We start from the raw sequence: 20940 nt of genomic DNA on the forward strand, positions 1-20940 counted from the left end.
TCATTCCTATAGTTTCCAAATGCTGAATGAAATTTACTTGGGACCAAATGCAATTCCATACCACTTAATCCCATGTTCCAACTAGGTTAATATACCATTAACAATTTTAAACCACGATGAGAGGGAATATCATTTTTGTTGCCTTTTAAACCAGTGACAAAGAAGTGCAACTTGGGTTGGCTCAAGGAAACTCATCTAGCTGCTAGAATTTAAGTTGGGCTAAGCACGAGTTGGAAATCTTCTACCCAATCCAAGTTCCAATTGGTCTTAGGTTAAGGTCTGGAAATTCAGCCCAACTCAAACTGGTTGGTAATCAACATTTTGTTATTGTGCCACATTCTTTCTATTGCATTAGGGTTGAGTATTCAAATTCAAATATGCTTGAATAGAGTCTAGGACTAAGTTGGCCTCATAGTCTTGAGGTTTGGTTTTGAACTTCAACCCAATTCGTTCCACCCAAGCTGCACCCTTGCTAGATTTTTGGCCCAAATGCATCTGTTTGCTGAGCTTTGGGGGAGATATACTAGCATGTTCCAGTGTGATCTCATGTATATAGGAGTTGACATAATATGCCTAGGTTTCGAGTGGGCACAACTTCAGTGGAGCTCACAGTGATGCATGTGCCTTAAATCCACACCGTCATTCCATTTGACAACTCATTGAAGCTGACCTAAATCTTAAGTGGACCATACCATAAAAACAATCATGATTAAATCCCCGTTATTAAAAACTTCATGGATTCTAGAGGAAAGTTTATTTACCATACAACCTGTTGGTAAGGTCACAAACACCCAAATGAAGAGACCACACAAATATCATCTTAATCCATAGCTTTTGTGGCTCACAAGAAGTTTGCAACGGAGAATTACCACTGTTTCTAGTGGTCCATTGAGCTTTGGATCTGCTTGACATTTTTTGGCATCATACATCACGGTGGGCCCCACAGTCAGGGTCCCACCCACCATGCCTAGTCCCAAAAAGGTATGTACTGCCCACGTGTACCCCAAAAGAACCGTGTACATAAACATTGCAATGCAAGGCAATATGGCCGGTAGGGGTAGAAATTTATACAATATGCCAAAATTGATTTTTATTTTGGCCAAGTCGTTTTCTGATATTGGAGCAAACAGACATCTGCGAGAGCATGGGATGCCAATCTGCCTTCTGTTCAGTAACTGAATGATGAGACGGGAGGGGGAGGCGTTGATTGGTCCACCTAATCAAGATGCCTTATTAAGAAAGGCCCACTTGGGTCACCTTGATTTATTTGTTGTATATCTACGCCGTCCATCTATTTTTTGATCTCATTTTATGATGTGATCTCAAACCTTAAGAAGATCCAAATTTCAGAATTGCTAGGGCTTCTCCCTTTTTATAGAAACCTTGGCCATATATATTAAATGCCCGCATTAAATGCAACAGCCGAAGTGGCACCTCGACACATGCACATTGCCACGTGGAGGCCTTCCACTCGATAGATGACCCGACTTCCCAAGCAGCGCCACCCATCTGCGCCCCATAGGTTAGAACCGAAAAGCTGCCTTGCTAGCACTGGCTACCTCAAGCATGTCTTACTATGATCATACATCCTCCTCGATCGTCGCACCTACCACTTGTTGGGGGCCTTGCACAAAACCTTAGGATCTAGCCTCCTAGAATAAACCATAATTATGGAATAATAATGCAATGAAATAAATCAAAGCATAAACTACACAACATAAGAGATTTTTACGTGGAAAATCCTCAAAAAGGTAAGAACCACGGGACCTCGTCTAGAACAACAATCCACTATGAAGTAGAATGTTAGAACCTTCTTCACTGACACAGGAGTGGATAAACAATAAGAGAAACAAAAAAAACGGAGAGATCTCACCGATTACGAGGACGTGGAAGTGTTGAGATATGGTAGATCACCTCTACGAGCATAGCCTCCCTTCCACAAGCTTCCTCTCTATCTTTCTTTCTCTCTCTCTCTCTCTCTCACACACACACACACCTTTGATAGCCCTAAACCCTTTAACAAACCCTTGCAAAGCTTTATGAAACCCTCTTGCATTACCTAGAAAACCCTAGGGACTTCCTATTTATAGTTTAGGAAACTCTCATTTGCATCCTTGTGAAAGTCGCCTCAAAATTTCGCATCCCGCACAAAATCGGATTCAAAACTGCCTAGCCAGGACTGGTCGAGCACTGTTCACTCGACTGGTCGAGCTAACCCTCGACTGGTCGAGCACTGTTCACAGAGTTCGCTGGACTTTGAGTCGAGTGACCCAGGACTGGTCGAGCAGCGCGGTGATTCCACTGTTTGTGGCATCCGAATCGCACCTCATCTCCTCTGACCTAAGGAGGAAAACCCCATCAAATTTTCTCCTTTTCGACTCAGGAGGAATTCACCTTCTTCAAGCTGGCCAGGTTTCTACAAACCTCAAACTTGCCCTTGAGTAAAGCCTTGGTCATCATGTCTGACCCATTATCATCTGTGTAGACCTTTTCAAGCTGTAACATCTTTTGTTTTAAAGTATCCCTGATCCAATGATACCGAATCTCTATGTGCTTCGACTTGGAGTGCTGACTTGGATTCTTGCTCAAGTGTATAGCACTTTGACTATCGCAATAGACCATGTGCTGCTCCTGCTTCAGGCTAAGTTCCTCTAGGAACTTCTTCAGCTAAAGCATCTTTTTACATGCCTCTATGAGTACAATGTACTCAGCCTCTGTCGTCGACAATGCTACGACCTTCTTTAGCTTGCTTTGCAAAGAAATCGCTCTCCTGCAAACGTGAACATGAATTCCGATGTAGACTTCTTGGAGTCCATGTCGCCTGCCATATCTGCATCTGTGTAGTCTTCTAATATAGGTTTTCCTTCACCATAGCATAGGCTCAACCTGGATAAGCCTCTTAGATACTGCAGTATCAATTTTACCATATCATGGGTGTGGTTCTTATGCAAGGATTCTATCTCCTCTTGCATAGATTTCAACCACTTCCCTTTATGCTCGTCAGTTAGGGCCTCAGAATAATCTTCTGGCTCTCCCCCATCAGTCAGCATAATGTACTCATGCGGCGAGTACCTCTTGGACGGCTGTCTGCCCCTAGATGACCTCCTCACCTATGGCTCAACAGGTGAATCAAGTGGGAGTCGCTCCCCTGGTCTATCTTCTGAAGGAACTCCCTCGTCCTCTGCACCTTACTATACTCTCCCGTCATCAGGTACCACGGGAGGAATAATCAGATCCATGTCCTATAGCTCACTTAAACTAGGCTAGTTTTTCTTAGCTTACCAATGTGTTTTATATACTGATCTTCAAAGAAAATCACATCTTTGCTCCTGACGAGCTTCTTCTCGGTCGGATCCCACAATCTAGAACCGAACTTTTCATCACCATACCCAAGAATACATATTGCCTAATCTTCATATCGAGATTGGACCTCTCGTCCTTTGGTATGTGAACGGATGCCCTACATCAAAACACCCTGAGATGATTGTACGATGGATCATGTCCAGTCTACACCTTCTCAAGCACTTCTCCATTCAATGGGACTGATGGATACCTATTTATCAGATACACTGCCGTGTGCATTGCTTCTCCCCAAAACGTCTTGGGCAACTTCGCATGGGATAACATGCATCTGATTCTCTCTACAATTGTGCGATTCATTCGCTCAGCCACACCATTATGCTAGGGGGTCTTGGGAACCGGCTATTCATACCGTATACCCAGGGACTTACAATACTCATGGAAGTCACCAATGTATTCTCCACCATTGTCAGAGCGGATGCACTTTAATAATCTACCTGTCTCTCTCTCGACCATAGCTTAAAACAATTTAAACACACCAAAGACTTTGTCCTTGGATTTCAAAGCATAAACCCAAACCCTCCTAGATGCATCATCTACAAAAGTAACAAAATATAATGCCTTACCCAAGGTTTTTGTCCTCATAGGACCACAAACATTAGAATAAACCAAATCTAATGCATGCACTTTATTAACATGAGAAACAGATTTAATAAATGAAACTTTATGCTGTTTCCCAGATAAACAATCAATACAGGTTTTGAGAGGCATACCTGTCACGTTTGGAAGGAGCCGCTTCCTCGCTAGTAGCTAAAGCTCCTTTTCACTCATGTGGGCTAGACGCCTGTGCCACATGTCAATAACTAAATTTTTCGCTGCGTTCAACTCACCCTTGCACACACTGACACTTGCCTTGCAAAGGGTGCAATACTTCTTTCCTCTAACTGTGATCAATGAACCCTTGATGAGCTTCCAACGCCCACCAGCAAACCGGCTTTTATAGCCATCATCATCCAACCTTCCCGTCAACATTAAGTTGAGGCGAAGGTCTGGGATATGCCGCACATCCCTAAGAACCAATGTGTAGCCCACATCGGTATTCACATAAATATCACCGACCCCTACGATCTTCGATACGCCAGAATTTTCTATCTTCACGGTCCCATAGTTACCTGACATGTACCTTGTGAAGAAGTCCCTGCGTGGAGTCACATGAAACGAAGCTCCGGAGTCTATCACCCAGTCGGTGTCCTGACTCGTAGCCGTGAGACATACACCATGATCTGCTAAAAGAATAATTATAATGTCGCCATCTGAAACGACCGCAGTGGAATCTGATTCATCTTCCTTCTCCTTTTCTTTTCCTTTCTTGTCGTTCTTATTCTTATGACATTCATGCTTATAGTGGCCCTTCTTGCCACAATTCCAGCATTCAACATCTTTCCTGGTACTCAACTTGCTTCTTGATTTATCTGGGACCTTTCCGCTCTTCCTGTTCTTTCCTCTCCCCCGTTCCTGTGTCATAAGGGCCTCTTGCTGAGTAGACCCCTGAGACTTCCTCCTTGTCACCTCATTGAAGAGATAGCTACTTACCTATTCCATGGATACCTTTCCGTCTGGCGCGGAGTTACTTAGAGACACCATAAATGTCTTCCAATTGTCAGGCAATAAACTAAGCAATAGTAAAGCCTGTAATTCATCATCCAGGACCATCTTCATAGCGGAGAGTTGGTTCACTATATTGTTGACCTCATTCATGTGTTCGGCCACAAAATCACCATCTTTGAACTTGAGATTCACAAGTCGCCTTATTAGAAAAATCTTATTACCGGCTGTCTTCCTCTCATACAGCCCTTGTAATTTCAGTCATAGGCTAGCGGCTGAAGTCTCCGTAGACACATGGTGGAACACAGAATCATCCAGCCATTGTCTTCTAAACCCCACCACCTTCCGGTCCATTTTCTTCCAATCATTATCAGACATATCCTTAGATTTTGCTGATATGCCTAAAATTGGAGAATATAAGTCCTTGCAATAAAGCAAGTCCTCCATCTTAACCTTCAATATGGTCCAGTTAGAACCATTGAGGCTGATAATCCTTGATGAGTCACCCTCCATAATTCAAAACCGATCCTACCTGTTAAATGAACTTAGCTTTGATACCAAGGCCTTACACAAAACCTTAGGATCTAGCCTCCTAGAACAAACCAGAATTATGAAATAATAATGCAAAGAAATAAATCAAAGCATAAACCACACAACACGAGATTTTTACGTGGAAAATCCTCAAAGAGGTAAAAACTACGAGACCTCATCTAAATCAACAATCCACTATGAAGTAGAACGTTACAACCTTCTTCACTCACGCAGGAGTGGATAAACAATAAAAGAAACAGAAAATGGAGAGATCTCACCGATTACGAGGACGTGGAAGTGCTGAGATATGATAGATCACCTCTACGAGCATAGCCTCCCTTCCACAAGCTTCCTCTCTCTCTCTCTCTCTCTCTCTCTCTCTCACACACACACACACACACACATACACACACACCTTTGATAGCCTTAAACCCTTTAGCAAACCCTTGCAAAGCTTTAGGAAACCTTCTTACATTACCTCTTGCATTCCCTAGAAAACCCTAAGGACCTCCTATTTATAGTTTAGGAAACACTCTTTCGCACCCTTGCGAAAGCTGCCTCAAAATTTCGCATCCCGCACAAAATCGGACTCAAAACTGCCTAACCAGGACTGGTCGTGCAGGCTGCAGGACTCATCGAGCACTGTTCACTCGACTAGTTGAGCACTGTTCAAAGAGATCACTGGACTTTGAGTCGAGTGACACAGGACTGGTCGAGCACTGTTCACTTGATCGGTCGAGCATACCGCAGGACTAGTCGAACAGCGCGGTGATTCCATTATTTGTGGCATTCGAACCGCACCTCATCTCCTCTGACCTGAGGAGGAAAACCCCATCACCACTCCTCTCCACAATATGACAAGTTAGCTCGACCTCCCATGCACAAAATATCACGAATCTGACCTCGTTACATCGACTTACTTCCCCAGCTTACGTTGTAAGCTCAAAAGTAGGGGGGGTTATTTTTATGGGTAAAAATGAATTGATAAGAGAGATGAGGTCAGCTCGGATATCTGTGCATGTCCCATGGTTGGCTGGCATCGGCCATGACCAAGAGGCTCCTCAACGGTCAGATAGTAGTAATCCACTGTGAGGAGATTTGTTCGCTTGACGGCTCCGCCCATTAGAAGATGAAGTACATCCGCTTCCTTCAAAAGAGGACGAGCATCGAGCTCTCTTATGGTCCCATCCATTTTTGAGCTCCTACTGAGCTCTTGTTGAGATTCGCTGAGGGTCAACCGAGTTGTGATCTTGTACGTAGGGCTATGTGGCTCGAAACTTAAAAGGGAGTCTCCACATTATACAATAAGACGAAGATGATGGTTATCCTTGGCACTTTTAAGACACTACTAAGGTCCCAAGTGAAAGTAGCTCGGTTATATTACTCGAATATTTGGCCACGAGCCAAGAATTCGATTGGAGGTCAAAGATATATTGAAAGAAGAACCGACCAAAGCCCACAAAGCACCCAGCTCGGGAAGGTCGTCGTCAGAATGGATATAGGTTTAATTCTTGAAGTCAGCTCAGATGGTCGACCTCGGCCACCAACCTTATATATTTTCAAAGCTCGACCCCTTCATCTTATTGTCACTGAGAATCTCGTGAAACGGTTGCTAAACACACACCTATGATTTAGGGAGTGTTTCTATCCATGTAATAAACTCCCAAGCCTATAAATAGAGACTCTATCTCCACTGAAAGGTACGCATCAGTAAACCCTCAAGTCTATTGGACCTATATTGCTTGATTCTAACTTAGGTATCGGAGGGTCCCCTACTACAACCAGGGTCTCCTTTGTCGTCTTCGTATGCAAGTACCTTGAGGTCCAACGAGGGTTAACCAGATTTCAACATCAACAATTGCCACTCTTAGCACAAAGATTGTTAGGTTGATGAATTTGAACCATCCATCTGGCGGATCACCATGGATCTTTAGACTAAAGGGGGTGAAAAGGTACACCAATTGGACTTATTGTCCAGACGATTGCAAGGTTGATGGTTCCATTATCCAAACCATTGATGTTATATTCTCACTGTAAATGGTCCATGCACCTGACATTTTCCAAACGGAAGATTCCCAACCCTTCAAGAAGTGGCCAGCCTATAGACGGTTAGCGACCTCTGTAGGTAGGATCACTAAATCTGGGGAACTCTTGGTGCATAGGCCATCCATTGTGGGCAATCTTATGAACGTTTGGATCACTGAACCATGGGTCTCATAAAATCTAAATGGCTAGGTAGTAGCTGAAAATCCAAATTGTACAGTACCCCACCTTAAGTATATAAAAAAATATGAACTCACACTGCACGTGGCAAGCATGCATGCCAGTTTCTTGTGGGCCACCATGTAGTTGGGCTGTAAATTGGTTTCGGGTCAATCTGAACACGAGTGACCCAACCTGAGTTTGGGTTGGGTTGTCAGGTTGCTCGGGTTAGGTTAGGGTTGGAAAACTCATTTAAAATTAGGCAGATTGAATAAATGCAGGTCAGGTCGGTTGGTCAGGTTGGGTGGCCTCATTAGAACTTGGTGGTGACGTAAACACTATAGCGAGTTCGGAGGTGTGTGGTACACCATCCAATCCGCTTACTTTCCTGTGAAGCCGTACACCCAGGATTTAGATTTGTCTCCTTTTCGGAAATGGAATGGCTACTACCACGCCACCGGCCAATGGCTGATGATCGGTGATCTGATCGGTGATCCGTGGGCCCACCATGATGTATGTGTTTCATCCATGCCATTCATCCATTTTTCTCGATCATTTTAGGGCATGAGACCAAAAATGAGGTATATCCCAACCTCAAGTTGATGACGTTACAGAAAATAGTGTTGAATGAATGTCAGCCATTAAAAACTTTTTGGTGCCTATAAAATTTTTGGATCAAGCTAATCTTTGTTTTTTCCCTTCATCTAAGTCTGGATGACCTAGTCAACAGATTGATGTCAAATAAACAGTACAATGGGTCTTGAGAAGATTTTAATAGTGGATATCCAATCACTATTGTTGTCCTGTGGTGTGGTCCACCTGAGATTTATATCCCTCTCATATTTGAGATCAAGCCTAAAATGATATGTAAAAATGGATGAAGGACACGGATGAAACGAAAACATCATGGTGAGGCCCACAGAGCACCTAACAACAGCAACCGGGCTGCTGGCTGGGGGAGTAGCCAATCCGTTTCCCCAATTTATGGGCTATTAATATAAAATGAGTTGAAAAAAATGAACGGACAGTGTGTATAAAGCACATATGGTGGGATCCACAGAGCTTTGTCTGCCGTCTAGGGACGTGGATTAGTTACAGATAGGTTGAGTAGCGAGACTCACCACTGAAGTGACGTCACCAAGTTCCGTGAGCCTCACCATGTTGAGTAGGCCTGACTCGATCTGGACGGATTCTTAGCTGGACTGACCCGAACCGAGTCCGACTCAGTCAGAGAAACTGAGTCGGATTGAGTTGGGTATGATTTGGATCGGATCTTTTGTTTTATTTTTTATTTTTTTTGATTTTTTTTTTTTAAATCGAAAAATATGGCGGATGCAACACGGTCGGCCAGGCCGATCCCAACTCGGCTTGGATGCAACACAACGGGCCAAGCCGATCAGAGCCATCTATTTTAAGTAAAATAATAATAAATAAATAAATAACTAAAAATTCGAGCTTGAGAGTGGGCTGCTGTGCGGATGAGTGGAGGAGAGAGAGAGAGAGAGAGAGAGCTCGAAGCCGGACGTACGGGTGTTGCTGTGTGGATGAGTGGAGGAGAGAGAGAGGAGGAGAAGCTCGAAGCCGGATGGGTGCCGGAGTAGGGGACATCGAGATCGGGTTGGGTGAAGCGACCAGCTGCTAGGGTTAGGGTAGAGAGGGGAATGAGTTTTTTTTTTTTTTTTTTTTTTTTTTTTTTTATATATAGTACCCGATTTCGGTTCGAGTTGGGTTTTAGATCAGATCAGATCGGATCGGATTTCGGATCGGGTTAGATCGGATTACTACGTAACCCGAACTCGACTCGGTCATGACTTAGATCAGGGTGGGTCTACTCGATCCGAACCCGACCCTAGCATTCGATTCAGGTTGAGTCGGACGAGTCGGATTTGCCAGATCGAGTCACGTCCTGCGCAGCTCTAGACATGAAAGAAGGGAAAACACAAATATCAGCTTGAATGAAAACTTTTGTGGCCCTTTGAAGTTTTTAATGGTAGGCATCACTCTCCCCACTCTTTTATGTGGTGGGGTCCACTGGAGCTTTGTACTTGACTCATTCCGTCTCATGCTTTAATATTATCTCTCCAAACGGATGGACGGTATGATACAAAACATACATCGGGTAAGGCTCACTGAACTTGATAACGTCACTTCAGTAGTGAGATTCGCTGCCCAACCTGTAAGTAGCTAATCCGCGTCCGCTGTTAAGGTAACTAAGCCAAACCGCGTCCGCTTGCACTATGACGCGTCTCTTCATCCGATCCAGAAAACAAACAGAATGCTGGACTTCTCAGAAAAACAAAAGAAGCTGTGGAGTGAATGGGAGCTAAGGATATTAGTCCTCTGCAGCCTCTTTCTGCAAATCTTCCTCACCATCTCTGCACCTTTCAGAAGACGAAAGTCAGCCAAATGGATCCGCCCATTCATCTGGGCCTCCTACTTGCTAGCCGATTGGGTCGCTGCTTTCGCCCTAGGAATCCTCTCCGATAGCATAACCAGTAGCCCAGACTGCAATAATAGCCACTGCACCAACATCAACAACGCCAATGAACTCATCGTTTTCTGGTCCCCTTTCCTTCTAATCCACCTAGGTGGACCCGACACCATAACTGCCCTCGCCCTTGAAGACAACGAACTATGGCTACGCCACCTCCTCGCACTCATAATCAATCTTATCGGCACCGTTTACGTCTTTATCCGTACTCTCCCCAACAATCACTTCCTCATCCCAACCCTCATCATTTTCACGGTGGGGATAATACGGTACATCCAACGCACCTGCTCTCTCTACTTGGCAAGCAGTGGTGTTTTTCGCCGATCAATAGGCAAAGAATCAAAAACATCAAACAGCAGTGGCTTCTTGCCAGAACCCGTCCGAGGGAGAATCAACAGTATCGAAGCAGTGCAGTCAGCTCATAGATTCCTCACTACCTACAGTCGTCTCATCGTCGACTCTCCCCTCAGCTTCGAGAATCGAGACCAAAGCCGCTCCTACTTCATGATCCTACACCCCGAAGACGCCTTTGGAATAATCGAGGTCGAGCTGGGATTGCTCTTCGACATGCTCTACACTAAGGCGACGGTGATCCACAACTACATCGGCTACTTCTTCCGGCTCATCTGCTTCTCTTTCATCCTCATCGCCCTTCTTCTCTTCATCCTCTTCGACAAGCGCAGATCCCATCTTGTCGACAGGTTCATTACCTATATTCTCTTCATTGGGGCCTTGACAATTGACCTTATTGACCTTTTTCACCTCATCCGATCTAACTGGTTAGTCCACTTTTCCGAAAATCGAAAGCTTTGCTGCCTTGCCGACCAGATGTTTGCAAAATTACACCCTGATTTTCCACTGAGGCATCACGCATCCATGTCCCAATGCAATCTGATAAGCTATTGCCTACGCAGGCACTCGTCGACGTGCCTGCATTTCAAATGCAATTTTATTGATGAGGTTGTGACGTGGCTGCAGTTCAAATGCAATTTTATTAAGAACGTGCCTGTCTCAACCAATATCAAATCCTTCATCTTCAACGATTTACTGAATAAGTCGAAAGCTGAGAACAGCTTAAACAAAATCAAGGAAATGTTCAAATACAGATGGAACTGGGCCATCGAAGAAGGTACCCCCGACCGGATGCCGGACTGGTTTTTCAACGTTGATTTGGAAGAGAGGATTCTGATATGGCATATCGCTACAGATATCTGTTACCACTCGAGAGACTGTAAATCCCTACATCGAGATGTCAGCAAGCTGGTGTCAGATTACATGCTTTATCTTCTAGTCATACATCCCACCATGATCTCATCGACGGAGGGGATTGCGGAGAGCAGGTGGAAGGATGTATGCCAACTGATTAATAAGTTCATCGAGGAGGGCGATTTGAAGGACGACAAGAGCCTTTGCCGGAAGCTGCTTGAAAAGCATAGTCTTACGGATCGTAGAAAGATCGAACGGTCCGATGATCTGCTGAAGAATGCGTGTTTGGTTGCCCATAAGCTGTTAAATCAGCCTGAGATTTTTGCGTGGGTGAATATAAGCAGAGTTTGGGTGGAGCTACTGTGTTCTGGTGCGAACCACTGCAGTGGCAAGGACCACGCTCAACGGCTGGCTTGGGGAGGGGAATTTCTCACTACCGTTTGGCTTTTGAAAGCTCACCTTGGTCTGGCTCACCAGTACAGGGTTGAGTTTAACGATCCTCAAGCGAGTGCGGATTAGGTGATACCCTGGCCTCACCCAACACGGTGAAGCCCTTACTGTGGGGCGCACCTTAATGTATTTATCATTTATCTGCACTGTCCATTCGTTTTTCCATATAATTTTAGGAAATTATATAATAAAGAGTTGGGATCGAATAATGATTTCCTGTTTGTATATATTGTGATTGGGCCACATCATCACTATCTGCATTTAATAGGAATCGCATTGGCTACTCCCCTGCCACTGGCTAATGGCTGTTGGTCGGTGATCTGTGGGCCCCACCATGATGTATGTGTTTCATCCATGCTGTTCATCTATTTTTATAGATCAGAAGAGATCATTTTATTATATGAAACCAAAAATGAGTTATGTCCCATTCTCAAGTGGACCACATTACGGGAAACAGTGTTGATTGAATGTTGACTATTACAAACTTTTTGGGGGCCTAAAAGTTTTCGATCAAGCTGATTTTTGTTTTTTTCCCTTCATCTGGGTCTGTAAGACCTAACCAACAGATTGGATGTCAAATAAACAGTACGGTGGGCCTTAGGAGGATTTTAATGGTAGATATCCAATCACTATTATTTTCCTGTGCCACCTGAGACTTTTATCCCTCTCATTTTTTGGATCAAGCACTAAAATGATCTATAAAAATGGATGAACGATATGGATGAAACACACATCATGGTGGGGCCCACAGAACACCGACCACCAGCCACCGGGCTGGTGGCAGGGGGAGTAGCCAATCCGTTTCCCGTTTAATGCAGCAATCAATGATGACATGGCACAATAACAATGCAAGCAAACATTAAATATCTGTTTGAGGCAAACAAAAGTTCTGGATTATGTAATAAAATGAAGCAGATTCAATTATGAGGTGAACCATACATAAGCAGTGGTGATTTACTATTAATGGGGCACAAAAGTTGTATTAAGTTGATATTGCTTTTTTCCCTTTATACAGGCTTATGTGATCTTATCAATGGATTGGATGATAAATAAACACTAATGAAACATTAAGGTGCGGTCTAAGAAGTTGTTAATGGTAGGATGGTTAATCACCATTGATTCTTATGGAATGGTCCACTTGATAATAATTGGATCTACTTCATTTTTGTGATAATTACCTAAAAAGATCTGGATAAACGGATGGACGGTGTGGATACATAATACATACATCAATGTGGGCCTCACGGTAACCCAACGGTAAGGGTGATACTAGCTTGGGTGAGGCCGGGGTCAAACCTAATCCGCTCTGTTGAGGTAGACCCAGTTACAAAGAGGGACACAAATTAGGTTGTATTGGCCACAACACCCTAGCTGTGGTGTGGTTAGGGGTGTACATCGAGTCAAACCGAGTCGAGCTGGCTTCAGCTCGAACTTGGCTCGGCTGGGTCCTCGAGCCTAACTGGCCAGCTCGGTTCGGTTCATTCAGCAGCTCGGACCAGTTCGAGCCGACTTCGAGCCAAGATCGAGCCGAGTTCTCCATTGTAGCATTTTCACAAACACTTGCACTGTACCTTCCAAAATCTCATTGTATTTGAGATAGTAGCAGTGGTTTTACATGTATTTTATCAAATACCTTCTAAGCACCTTCTAAGCAACATAAAAATCAAGACAAAAAGGGTGTTGGTTTCATATACATACCTTCCTTGCCACCAGCCACACTTCTCTGAGTCATTTCATCAAACACTTGGTGAACAACATCAATATCTAAGTAACTGAGTCACAGAACTGGTTCGATCCAAGTTTGATTCGAGTTGGGTTCGATTCGAGTCGAGCCGAGCTGGGGCCAGCTCGAACTCATTTTCGAGCTAAAAAAATCAACTCGACTCGGCTTGAACTCAGCTTCGAACCGAGTCAAATCAAGCTTTTTCGAGTCAAGTCGAGCGAGCTAACCAAGCGAGCTCGATTCATGTACACCCCTAGGTGTGGTGATGTCTTGGACCTGTGTGGTCCACCCTAATGTATTTTTTTTATATCCATGCTATTCATCTGTTTTTTCAGCTCATTTTAGGGCTTATATCTAAAAAAGAAGTAGATCCAAAGCTCCAGTGGACCACACTACTGGAAAGTTGAATTACATCTAAAATCCTTTCAAGAGTTACATGTGTAATATATGTGTTACTAGGCTATTAATATATTGGGCATATGCTCACTGATGATATCTTAAAATAATCCACTATCAATTGCATCACTATAATTACTTTAATATGATGGTATGCGCCTTTCAAACATTGTCCATGTAAATTAACACTTAAAAATTGTTGGCTAATGACTGGATGTAATCTTGTGCTTGTGGCCCATCAGATATTTGGAATTTCATCATTTTCGAGCAAGGTATATATTTCAACGGGCTTATTACAATCATAGTGTCAAACATTACATGTGTATGCTAATTAGAAGTGTTAAAATTGATTTACTAATTAAATTCAAACCCCTATAAATATACTATTGATAGCTACTTTTGAATTACAAACGACTTTAAATGGAGAGTGCTCGGCGCATTTCAAATCCAGGGGTTCCAAATCCACGCTCCCAAACAGGCCCTTACTTTCCTCGTAATAAAAAATAAAAATCATCACATGAAGTACTCAAATGGGACACACCAATAGAAACAATGTGCAATTGTGCCGGAAATTAACCTCTCAAGTCCCAACTTCGTGTGCTGCCTAAATTTTGGATGAAGCTGATTTTTGTAACTTGCCTTTATATTGGTGAGTCAGACCTGATTAATAGGTATGATGGAAGATACAATGGTGGCGTCACGCATTCCCCATATGCGGCCCACCAAAGTTGTGGATTTAACTGATTTTTGGCCCAAGGGCTTAGAATCAGGGCTCCACATGCTTGACAAATGGATCATCTGTGTCTAAGGCACAGCAAAATCCTATGCCGTCACTTCTCATTGATCCACGTCATCGACCCCAGCTCTCAAAAACACGCTGCTCATGAATGGATTGTGCACTACACAACCTAACTTTTATCATGTAAGAGGAATGCTGGTCAGACCATTACAACCATCAATTAAAAAGATTACTGAGGATGCCATCAACAGTAGAGTTGTAGAACTTGAATTTATACAATGGGTCGACGTTTACTCCCAAGAAGACTCAAAAACATGTAATTACATTGACGGCCATTTTGGATGTAATACATTATCTAATGTCCAGTGAAGGGTGACATCGGAAAGCTGTCTGAAAACCGAGAATTTTGCCTCAGGTGATGTGCTCGCTGGCATGTTTTACTCAGATTGGCAACCAAGTGAATTTGTCTTCCGCCCAAATATTTCCCAATTGCAATCTCAATGAATGAGTCATTGATGACCGGCAAAAAAAATAGTAACTTACGCACTGTTATTATAGTTTGTGTACTACACAACTTATTATTCATGAATTGAGCAAATAGAGTCTCTTTTAACTCTGCAAATTGATGCCACGAATTACATGAATTGATGAAAAAACAAACTCAATGCATTGAACAAAACTCAAACCAAGCCAGATCAAGCCTTCGCCTATTCATACCAGGTAATGATCAAAGAAAAGATCTAACTAGGTATTAAGCCCCCTCATTTCATTTTGTTTTGCAATTGACTGGCGAATTGCAGGTACTGATATGAACACAGATATGGTAGACAGACAATCTTTTATCCACAGATATCCAGGATATGGATATGAATAAGCAAGGTTGCTGGCTGAACATATTGTCTCACCCCTTGGGCAGTACGAATACGATACATGATTGATGCAACATGCCACATTATATTCAACTTTTATTAATTCACATAATGCAGAAACCATGAAAAATTATTTTAAAATTCCAAAGGAAAGTGATGATTAAAATTTAATGTAACATGTATATACCTTAGTATTTTCCCCAATAAATAAAGAAACAAGGTTTATAATTAGCAATAAAATGGCCTTGTAAACAACAAACAGAGGAAATCATCAAATAAAAATAAATAACGAATTCTAAATTTGTAGACAAGAAACTATGATAGTATGGTGCTCGTATCAGAATACAATGACAATACAAACTGGAACAAACAATATACTATGCCTGTGTCAAAATATAGGAGGTCGTATCACATTGCCTAACAAATTTATCATAAGACAGTGAAGGGATCAAATCTATTGCAATCGAATGGGCCCCATCTCATGCTGAGGCTACGGAGTGGCAATGACAGATATTCTAAAGATTGGTATTTGACAGCTCAAAGCTCAGGATGCCTTGTAGCTCAAACTAAACCATCATCATCATCTAAGCTTTATCCCAGCTGATTGGGGTGTCGCTAAATAAATAGATAGATACTCAATATGTGCAAAAGTCATTGGAAACAGTCTCTGGATGGGATTTGGAAATTGAATTTCACTGGCTCCTTGCATGGCATATCGAGACCATGTGGTATGAGAGGTGTGCTCAGGGATGATAAAGAAGTTAACCACAATTCCCTTCCCACTTCTTGCACCTTGAGGTAGGCTAATGTTGTGGAGGCTCTCACGGGCCCGTTTGGACGGGTGGATTCGAACGGTAACGGACGGCTTAGGATGGATTGCGGAGTGGAATCCCGCCCCATATGAAAGACGACGCGTTTGGGATCGCGATAGGATAGGAATGGAGCCACAAGCGAGGGATTTTTCGTGGGATTAGGTAATCCCTTCGGATTGGCGACTCTGGAGGTGGATTGCGTCTCGAGGCCATCCCAATCCCTCCGCATGCAGTCGGTCGTTGGGACTATGGGATGGGATTGGAGAGCCAGGGCGGGAGTAATGGCGGGAGATAGGGCGGGAGGTGATTTTTCGCGGCCAAACGGGGCTATAAATTCAGGTATAGTGTGGATCGCGATGGCCATGAGTTCCTCCATCATCGTTGCCATCATTGTCTGATAGTTGGGCTGAGGGCAGAGGTACAGCTTCTTCCTCCCTCTCGAAACCCTCATGTATGTCAAACCCTCATGTGCAGCCCGTAAGATTGCCCTTCGAGATGCATGGCTATTGTCTGCTTTCTGCCATGGCTTCCGGTTAGGGGATTTTTATTGTGCATGTTTGATTTTAGCCAGGGATCTGATAAATACACTATTATATTTACTCTTTTTCTCCTTTAATCTTCCTTTGGTCAATGAATAAATTGGATTATCTCAAATTTCGCTGCTAATATGACTGGATTTTGGGGGTTTTTAACATGTTGCTTTCTCAATCCATTTACTCCCCCAAAAAATGGGGTTGTTGGGTAATTTGCAATCGTTTTCCTGTGTTTACACCGATTCTGCGTTAATTCTGCTATTGTTAGCGCAGAATTTTTGGAAATTTCATTTTGACGTTGCTCATGGCTTAGGGATTTTGGGGGTTTTGGACTATTGATGTCTCAAACCATGAATTACCATGAAAATGGGGGTATTTGGATTTTGGGAGTCTTGTGTTATTTTTTATGTAAAACTTATAGATTTCAACTGAAGCATGGGTAAAGATGATCAACTTCGGATTGCACACATTTTTCAGTCCATGGAGTCTACGTTATCCTCCATGTCCATCAATGAATTTATCTATAGCCTGTAGTGTTTTCAGTTCTTCAATACTATTGGATTCCAACTACATATACACAGTTGGATTCATTCAACTACATAGTGTCCTTCGACGCCTTATGTTTTGAGTTTTTTTTTTTTTTTGTAAATTTGTTGCTAACTTGCAGCATGGTTTTACTGAATAGAAGGTCATTGATCTCGAACCTTGCATTTGATAAGGATCTCTGGTATGTTCCTTTCAACTATCTTACTTTATTTCTGTCCGATTAATTGCATTTGCTATTCATGTCTGATTCTGTCAATGGATGTTAATGTAATGGTATTGAGCTGAGCTTTCTCTTTAATTTCATTCTGGACTTGTTTGCAATAGTTGGGCTTTGCATATATGTTGGCTATGATCATATATTACCGGTAAAGCCTGTTTTAAATTCTTGAGTAAAGATTCTTCTCTTACATCATGAAATCCACTGTTACCTGTGGTAAGAAGTGAAGGACCAATGAAATAGGCCACCATGTCTTTTACTAGAAGAAATGAAGAATTTCAAGGGATCAATTTACTTGAACAATATGGTTGCATTCCTTGAATATCATATTTACTTGAACAATCCAGGGATCAATTTCAAGGACCACTTCCATCATGCACCCTAGAATCATGCTCAAGTGTGTGTGACATTGACGGGGTGGTGGAAACAACCGCTTATAAGATATTTGTGAAAAGACTTACTGATTTGCTTGTTTACAATGGGATACAGGTGCCTGCCATGAATAATTTTGATTTTATTTAATTGTACAAACCAAGGATCTAGTTGAGGACCACTTCCATCATGCATCCTAGAACCATGCTCAAGTGTGTATGTCACAAACAATTTAACAAGCAACATTTGGAAACTTATTATTTCATGGATGGTTGTGTGGAGTTTCATTGACAGTTAATGTACGTAGCAGATATTACACAGAAATCCTCCAAGTATAAAAGCAGATAAATCCTGTATGCAAACCATGCATTTTAGGTTTGTAGATGGGTTCCACACTTGGTACTGTTTGGGTTCCTTGTATGTGGCAAAATCCTATCCATGATCTGGTAAGCTTCTTCACGCAACAAAAAGCAGCTTGGTAGTGTGGATTTTTGATGAATGAAAGGGGTTTGGGTCTGTTTGGATGCTTGGAATTTGTTGTTCATCCCATCAATGTTAATTTGAATGGGGGCTTCTAATCACGCGGAGAGAATCTGCATGACCATTGATTTGTTCAGATACAGATTATAGCTATACACAGATGGCCAATAATTGAAGAGTTTGGGTGACAATCTCATTTTATTAGGACTGCTCTAGCATAGCTCAATACAATATATTGGGCTAAAATATAGATTAAGTCTGTCGAATTGAGTCAATTCGAGTAAACTTGGCTGATTTTTTCCAAGTCATGAACACTATGACTGGTAATATTTAATCTTAGAAAATGGAGAATCATCCCTAAAAAGCACCTAACCTTTTTTTCATTTGTTCATAGCCTGTATCCTTACCTGATCTAGATGATTGAAGTCTGAAAATGCTTTCAGAAGCCCCAAATTGAGCACCCGTGCAGTCATGAAGAAACATTCACAAATAAATGGGTACTTATTCTTTACACCACAACTAGAAAGTGGCTTGGCTTTAGAAAGAACAGAACTTGTACTATTGCCAGAGCTTGTAGCTTCTTGAGACTGTAATAATCGATTCTCTTCATCACTTCTATGACTAAGTCCATCAATTTTCTCACAATTATCTTTGCCAATCCATGCTGCAACCTCCTCGGATGATGCATGGAGAGCTGTCTGTCAACCCTCTAATATACATACATATACATATGAACACTAATCAGGAGGATGCGAAACTTATAATACCAAGGAGAAATGTGAATATAATATGAACAAAATTGGCAAAAACCTATTTCAGCTAAGAACCCTCACCTTAAATCCAACCGGCTATTATAAAACACATACTTTGGGTCAATTTTGTCTCTTTTTGTTAGATTTGCATCTAGAAAGGGCTCACACAGCTGAAGCATGACTGCACTAAAATTGAAAAACATGCCAGAACTTGCACAAGATAGTGGATCCACCTGTGAATTACATCCTAATCCAAGGTTAAAAAAACTTGAAAACTTTTATTTCCCACAGAAAAAAAGATTTTGTACAATATAAAATGTTCATTGCAGTGTATATGGATTTTAACTTGAAAATAGCAAGCTCTGAAAGCAGTCACCTATATATGAGACCTCGATGCATTCCTCTTGATCAACTCTGCAAGATACTCAAGAACACATTCTCGGGTATCTGTATTTTTCAGAAGAGCAAGCAGGACTTCCCTAAGGCCATCATATAAGTTGTTCATCACAGTCCTTGTATGTGGCAAAATCCTATCCATGATCTGGTAAGCTTCTTCACGCAACAAAAAGCAGCTTGGTAATGTGGATTTTTGATGAACGAATGGGGTTTGGGTCTGTTTGGATGCTTGAAATTTGTTGTTCATCCTATCAATGTTAATTTGAATGGGGGCTTCTAATCACGCGGACAGAATCTACATGACCATTGATTTGTTCAGATACAGATTATAGCTATACACAGATGGCCAATAATTGAAGAGTTTGGATGACAATCTCATTTTATTAGGACTGCTCTAGCATAGCTCACATGTGGAAAAATTTCTTGCATGGTTGATTAGGCAGAAAGAGTGCTTTTGACTTTTAATTTTCTTTTTGGTTTTGGTTTGCTTTGCTTTTTGGTTGTTTGAATTCTCTTTCACAGGCACAAATTCATCAACTCAATATTTGCCAATGCATTCATTTTTTTTTTTTCTTTTGATAGTAGTATGACCAATTAATTAGCAGATCTTGGTTTACATGACTATAACAATGATGTAACCGTTCTATCTATCTAGCTACCTATCTACCTAACTTCAGCAGCAAAACTATTTATGATGACTGCTATTAATGAAATTAGAACTATCTCCTTCATGACACACAAGTCAGGATTTTTCTCATGTTATGGTATTTGTTCCCATAACTATCATCCAAAACTATTTGCTAAGGCTGCATGTGCCTCTGTATGTGGCCATACATACCACCTGGCCTATGGGATATATGAGCTGTTGATCAGGTGAGCTTCACCATGTAGTTGATCGGGCCCATAAATCAGGATAGTCCAGTCATCTGGAGAGCCACATGTGTGCATTCAATGTGGGTCTTTGGCAATTTTCACTAAACCATCCATTGTGTTCCAGCATGTGTGGCCTGCCTGATTTTCAAACCAAATCATCTGAAGGGTAGAACCCTCTTGCATTGCTGAGTTGAGAATGCATTTTCAGATAGAATGTAATTAGTTTTCATGATATCTCTGTTGGTCAATACAGAGTAAATACATCACTAAAATGTTGCTACTTAGTGGGAGAGGTTGTCACATGTATATGGCTGTTCTATCCTACATGTCTGTAAGTTGCCACTCATGTTTTACTTTAGGAGAACTTCACGGCTGTTGAATTACTCATGCTGTAGCATGTTAAGCTCTATTGAATTCTTTTCATATTTTCATGTAAATGTAGGAAAA

The 20940-nt window shown here is 42.1% G+C and overlaps 1 protein-coding gene across 1 annotated transcript; it reads left to right on the forward strand.

Moving 5' to 3' along the window:
- Positions 1-9913: 9913 nt before the first annotated feature.
- Positions 9914-11854, forward strand: LOC131257617 (uncharacterized). The gene has a single exon (XM_058258397.1). It carries the CDS (start codon positions 9914-9916, stop codon positions 11852-11854), a length of 1941 nt encoding a protein of 646 aa, XP_058114380.1.
- The last annotated feature ends 9086 nt before the right edge of the window (positions 11855-20940 follow it).

Source organism: Magnolia sinica, chromosome 10, assembly GCF_029962835.1.
Source record: "Magnolia sinica isolate HGM2019 chromosome 10, MsV1, whole genome shotgun sequence".
Lineage (NCBI taxonomy): Eukaryota > Viridiplantae > Streptophyta > Magnoliopsida > Magnoliales > Magnoliaceae > Magnolia > Magnolia sinica.

Excerpts from the sequence above, each read along its gene's own strand:
- LOC131257617 (XM_058258397.1), top strand. The coding sequence starts at position 9,914 with ATGCTGGACTTCTCAGAAAAACAAAAGAAGCTGTGGAGTGAATGGGAG.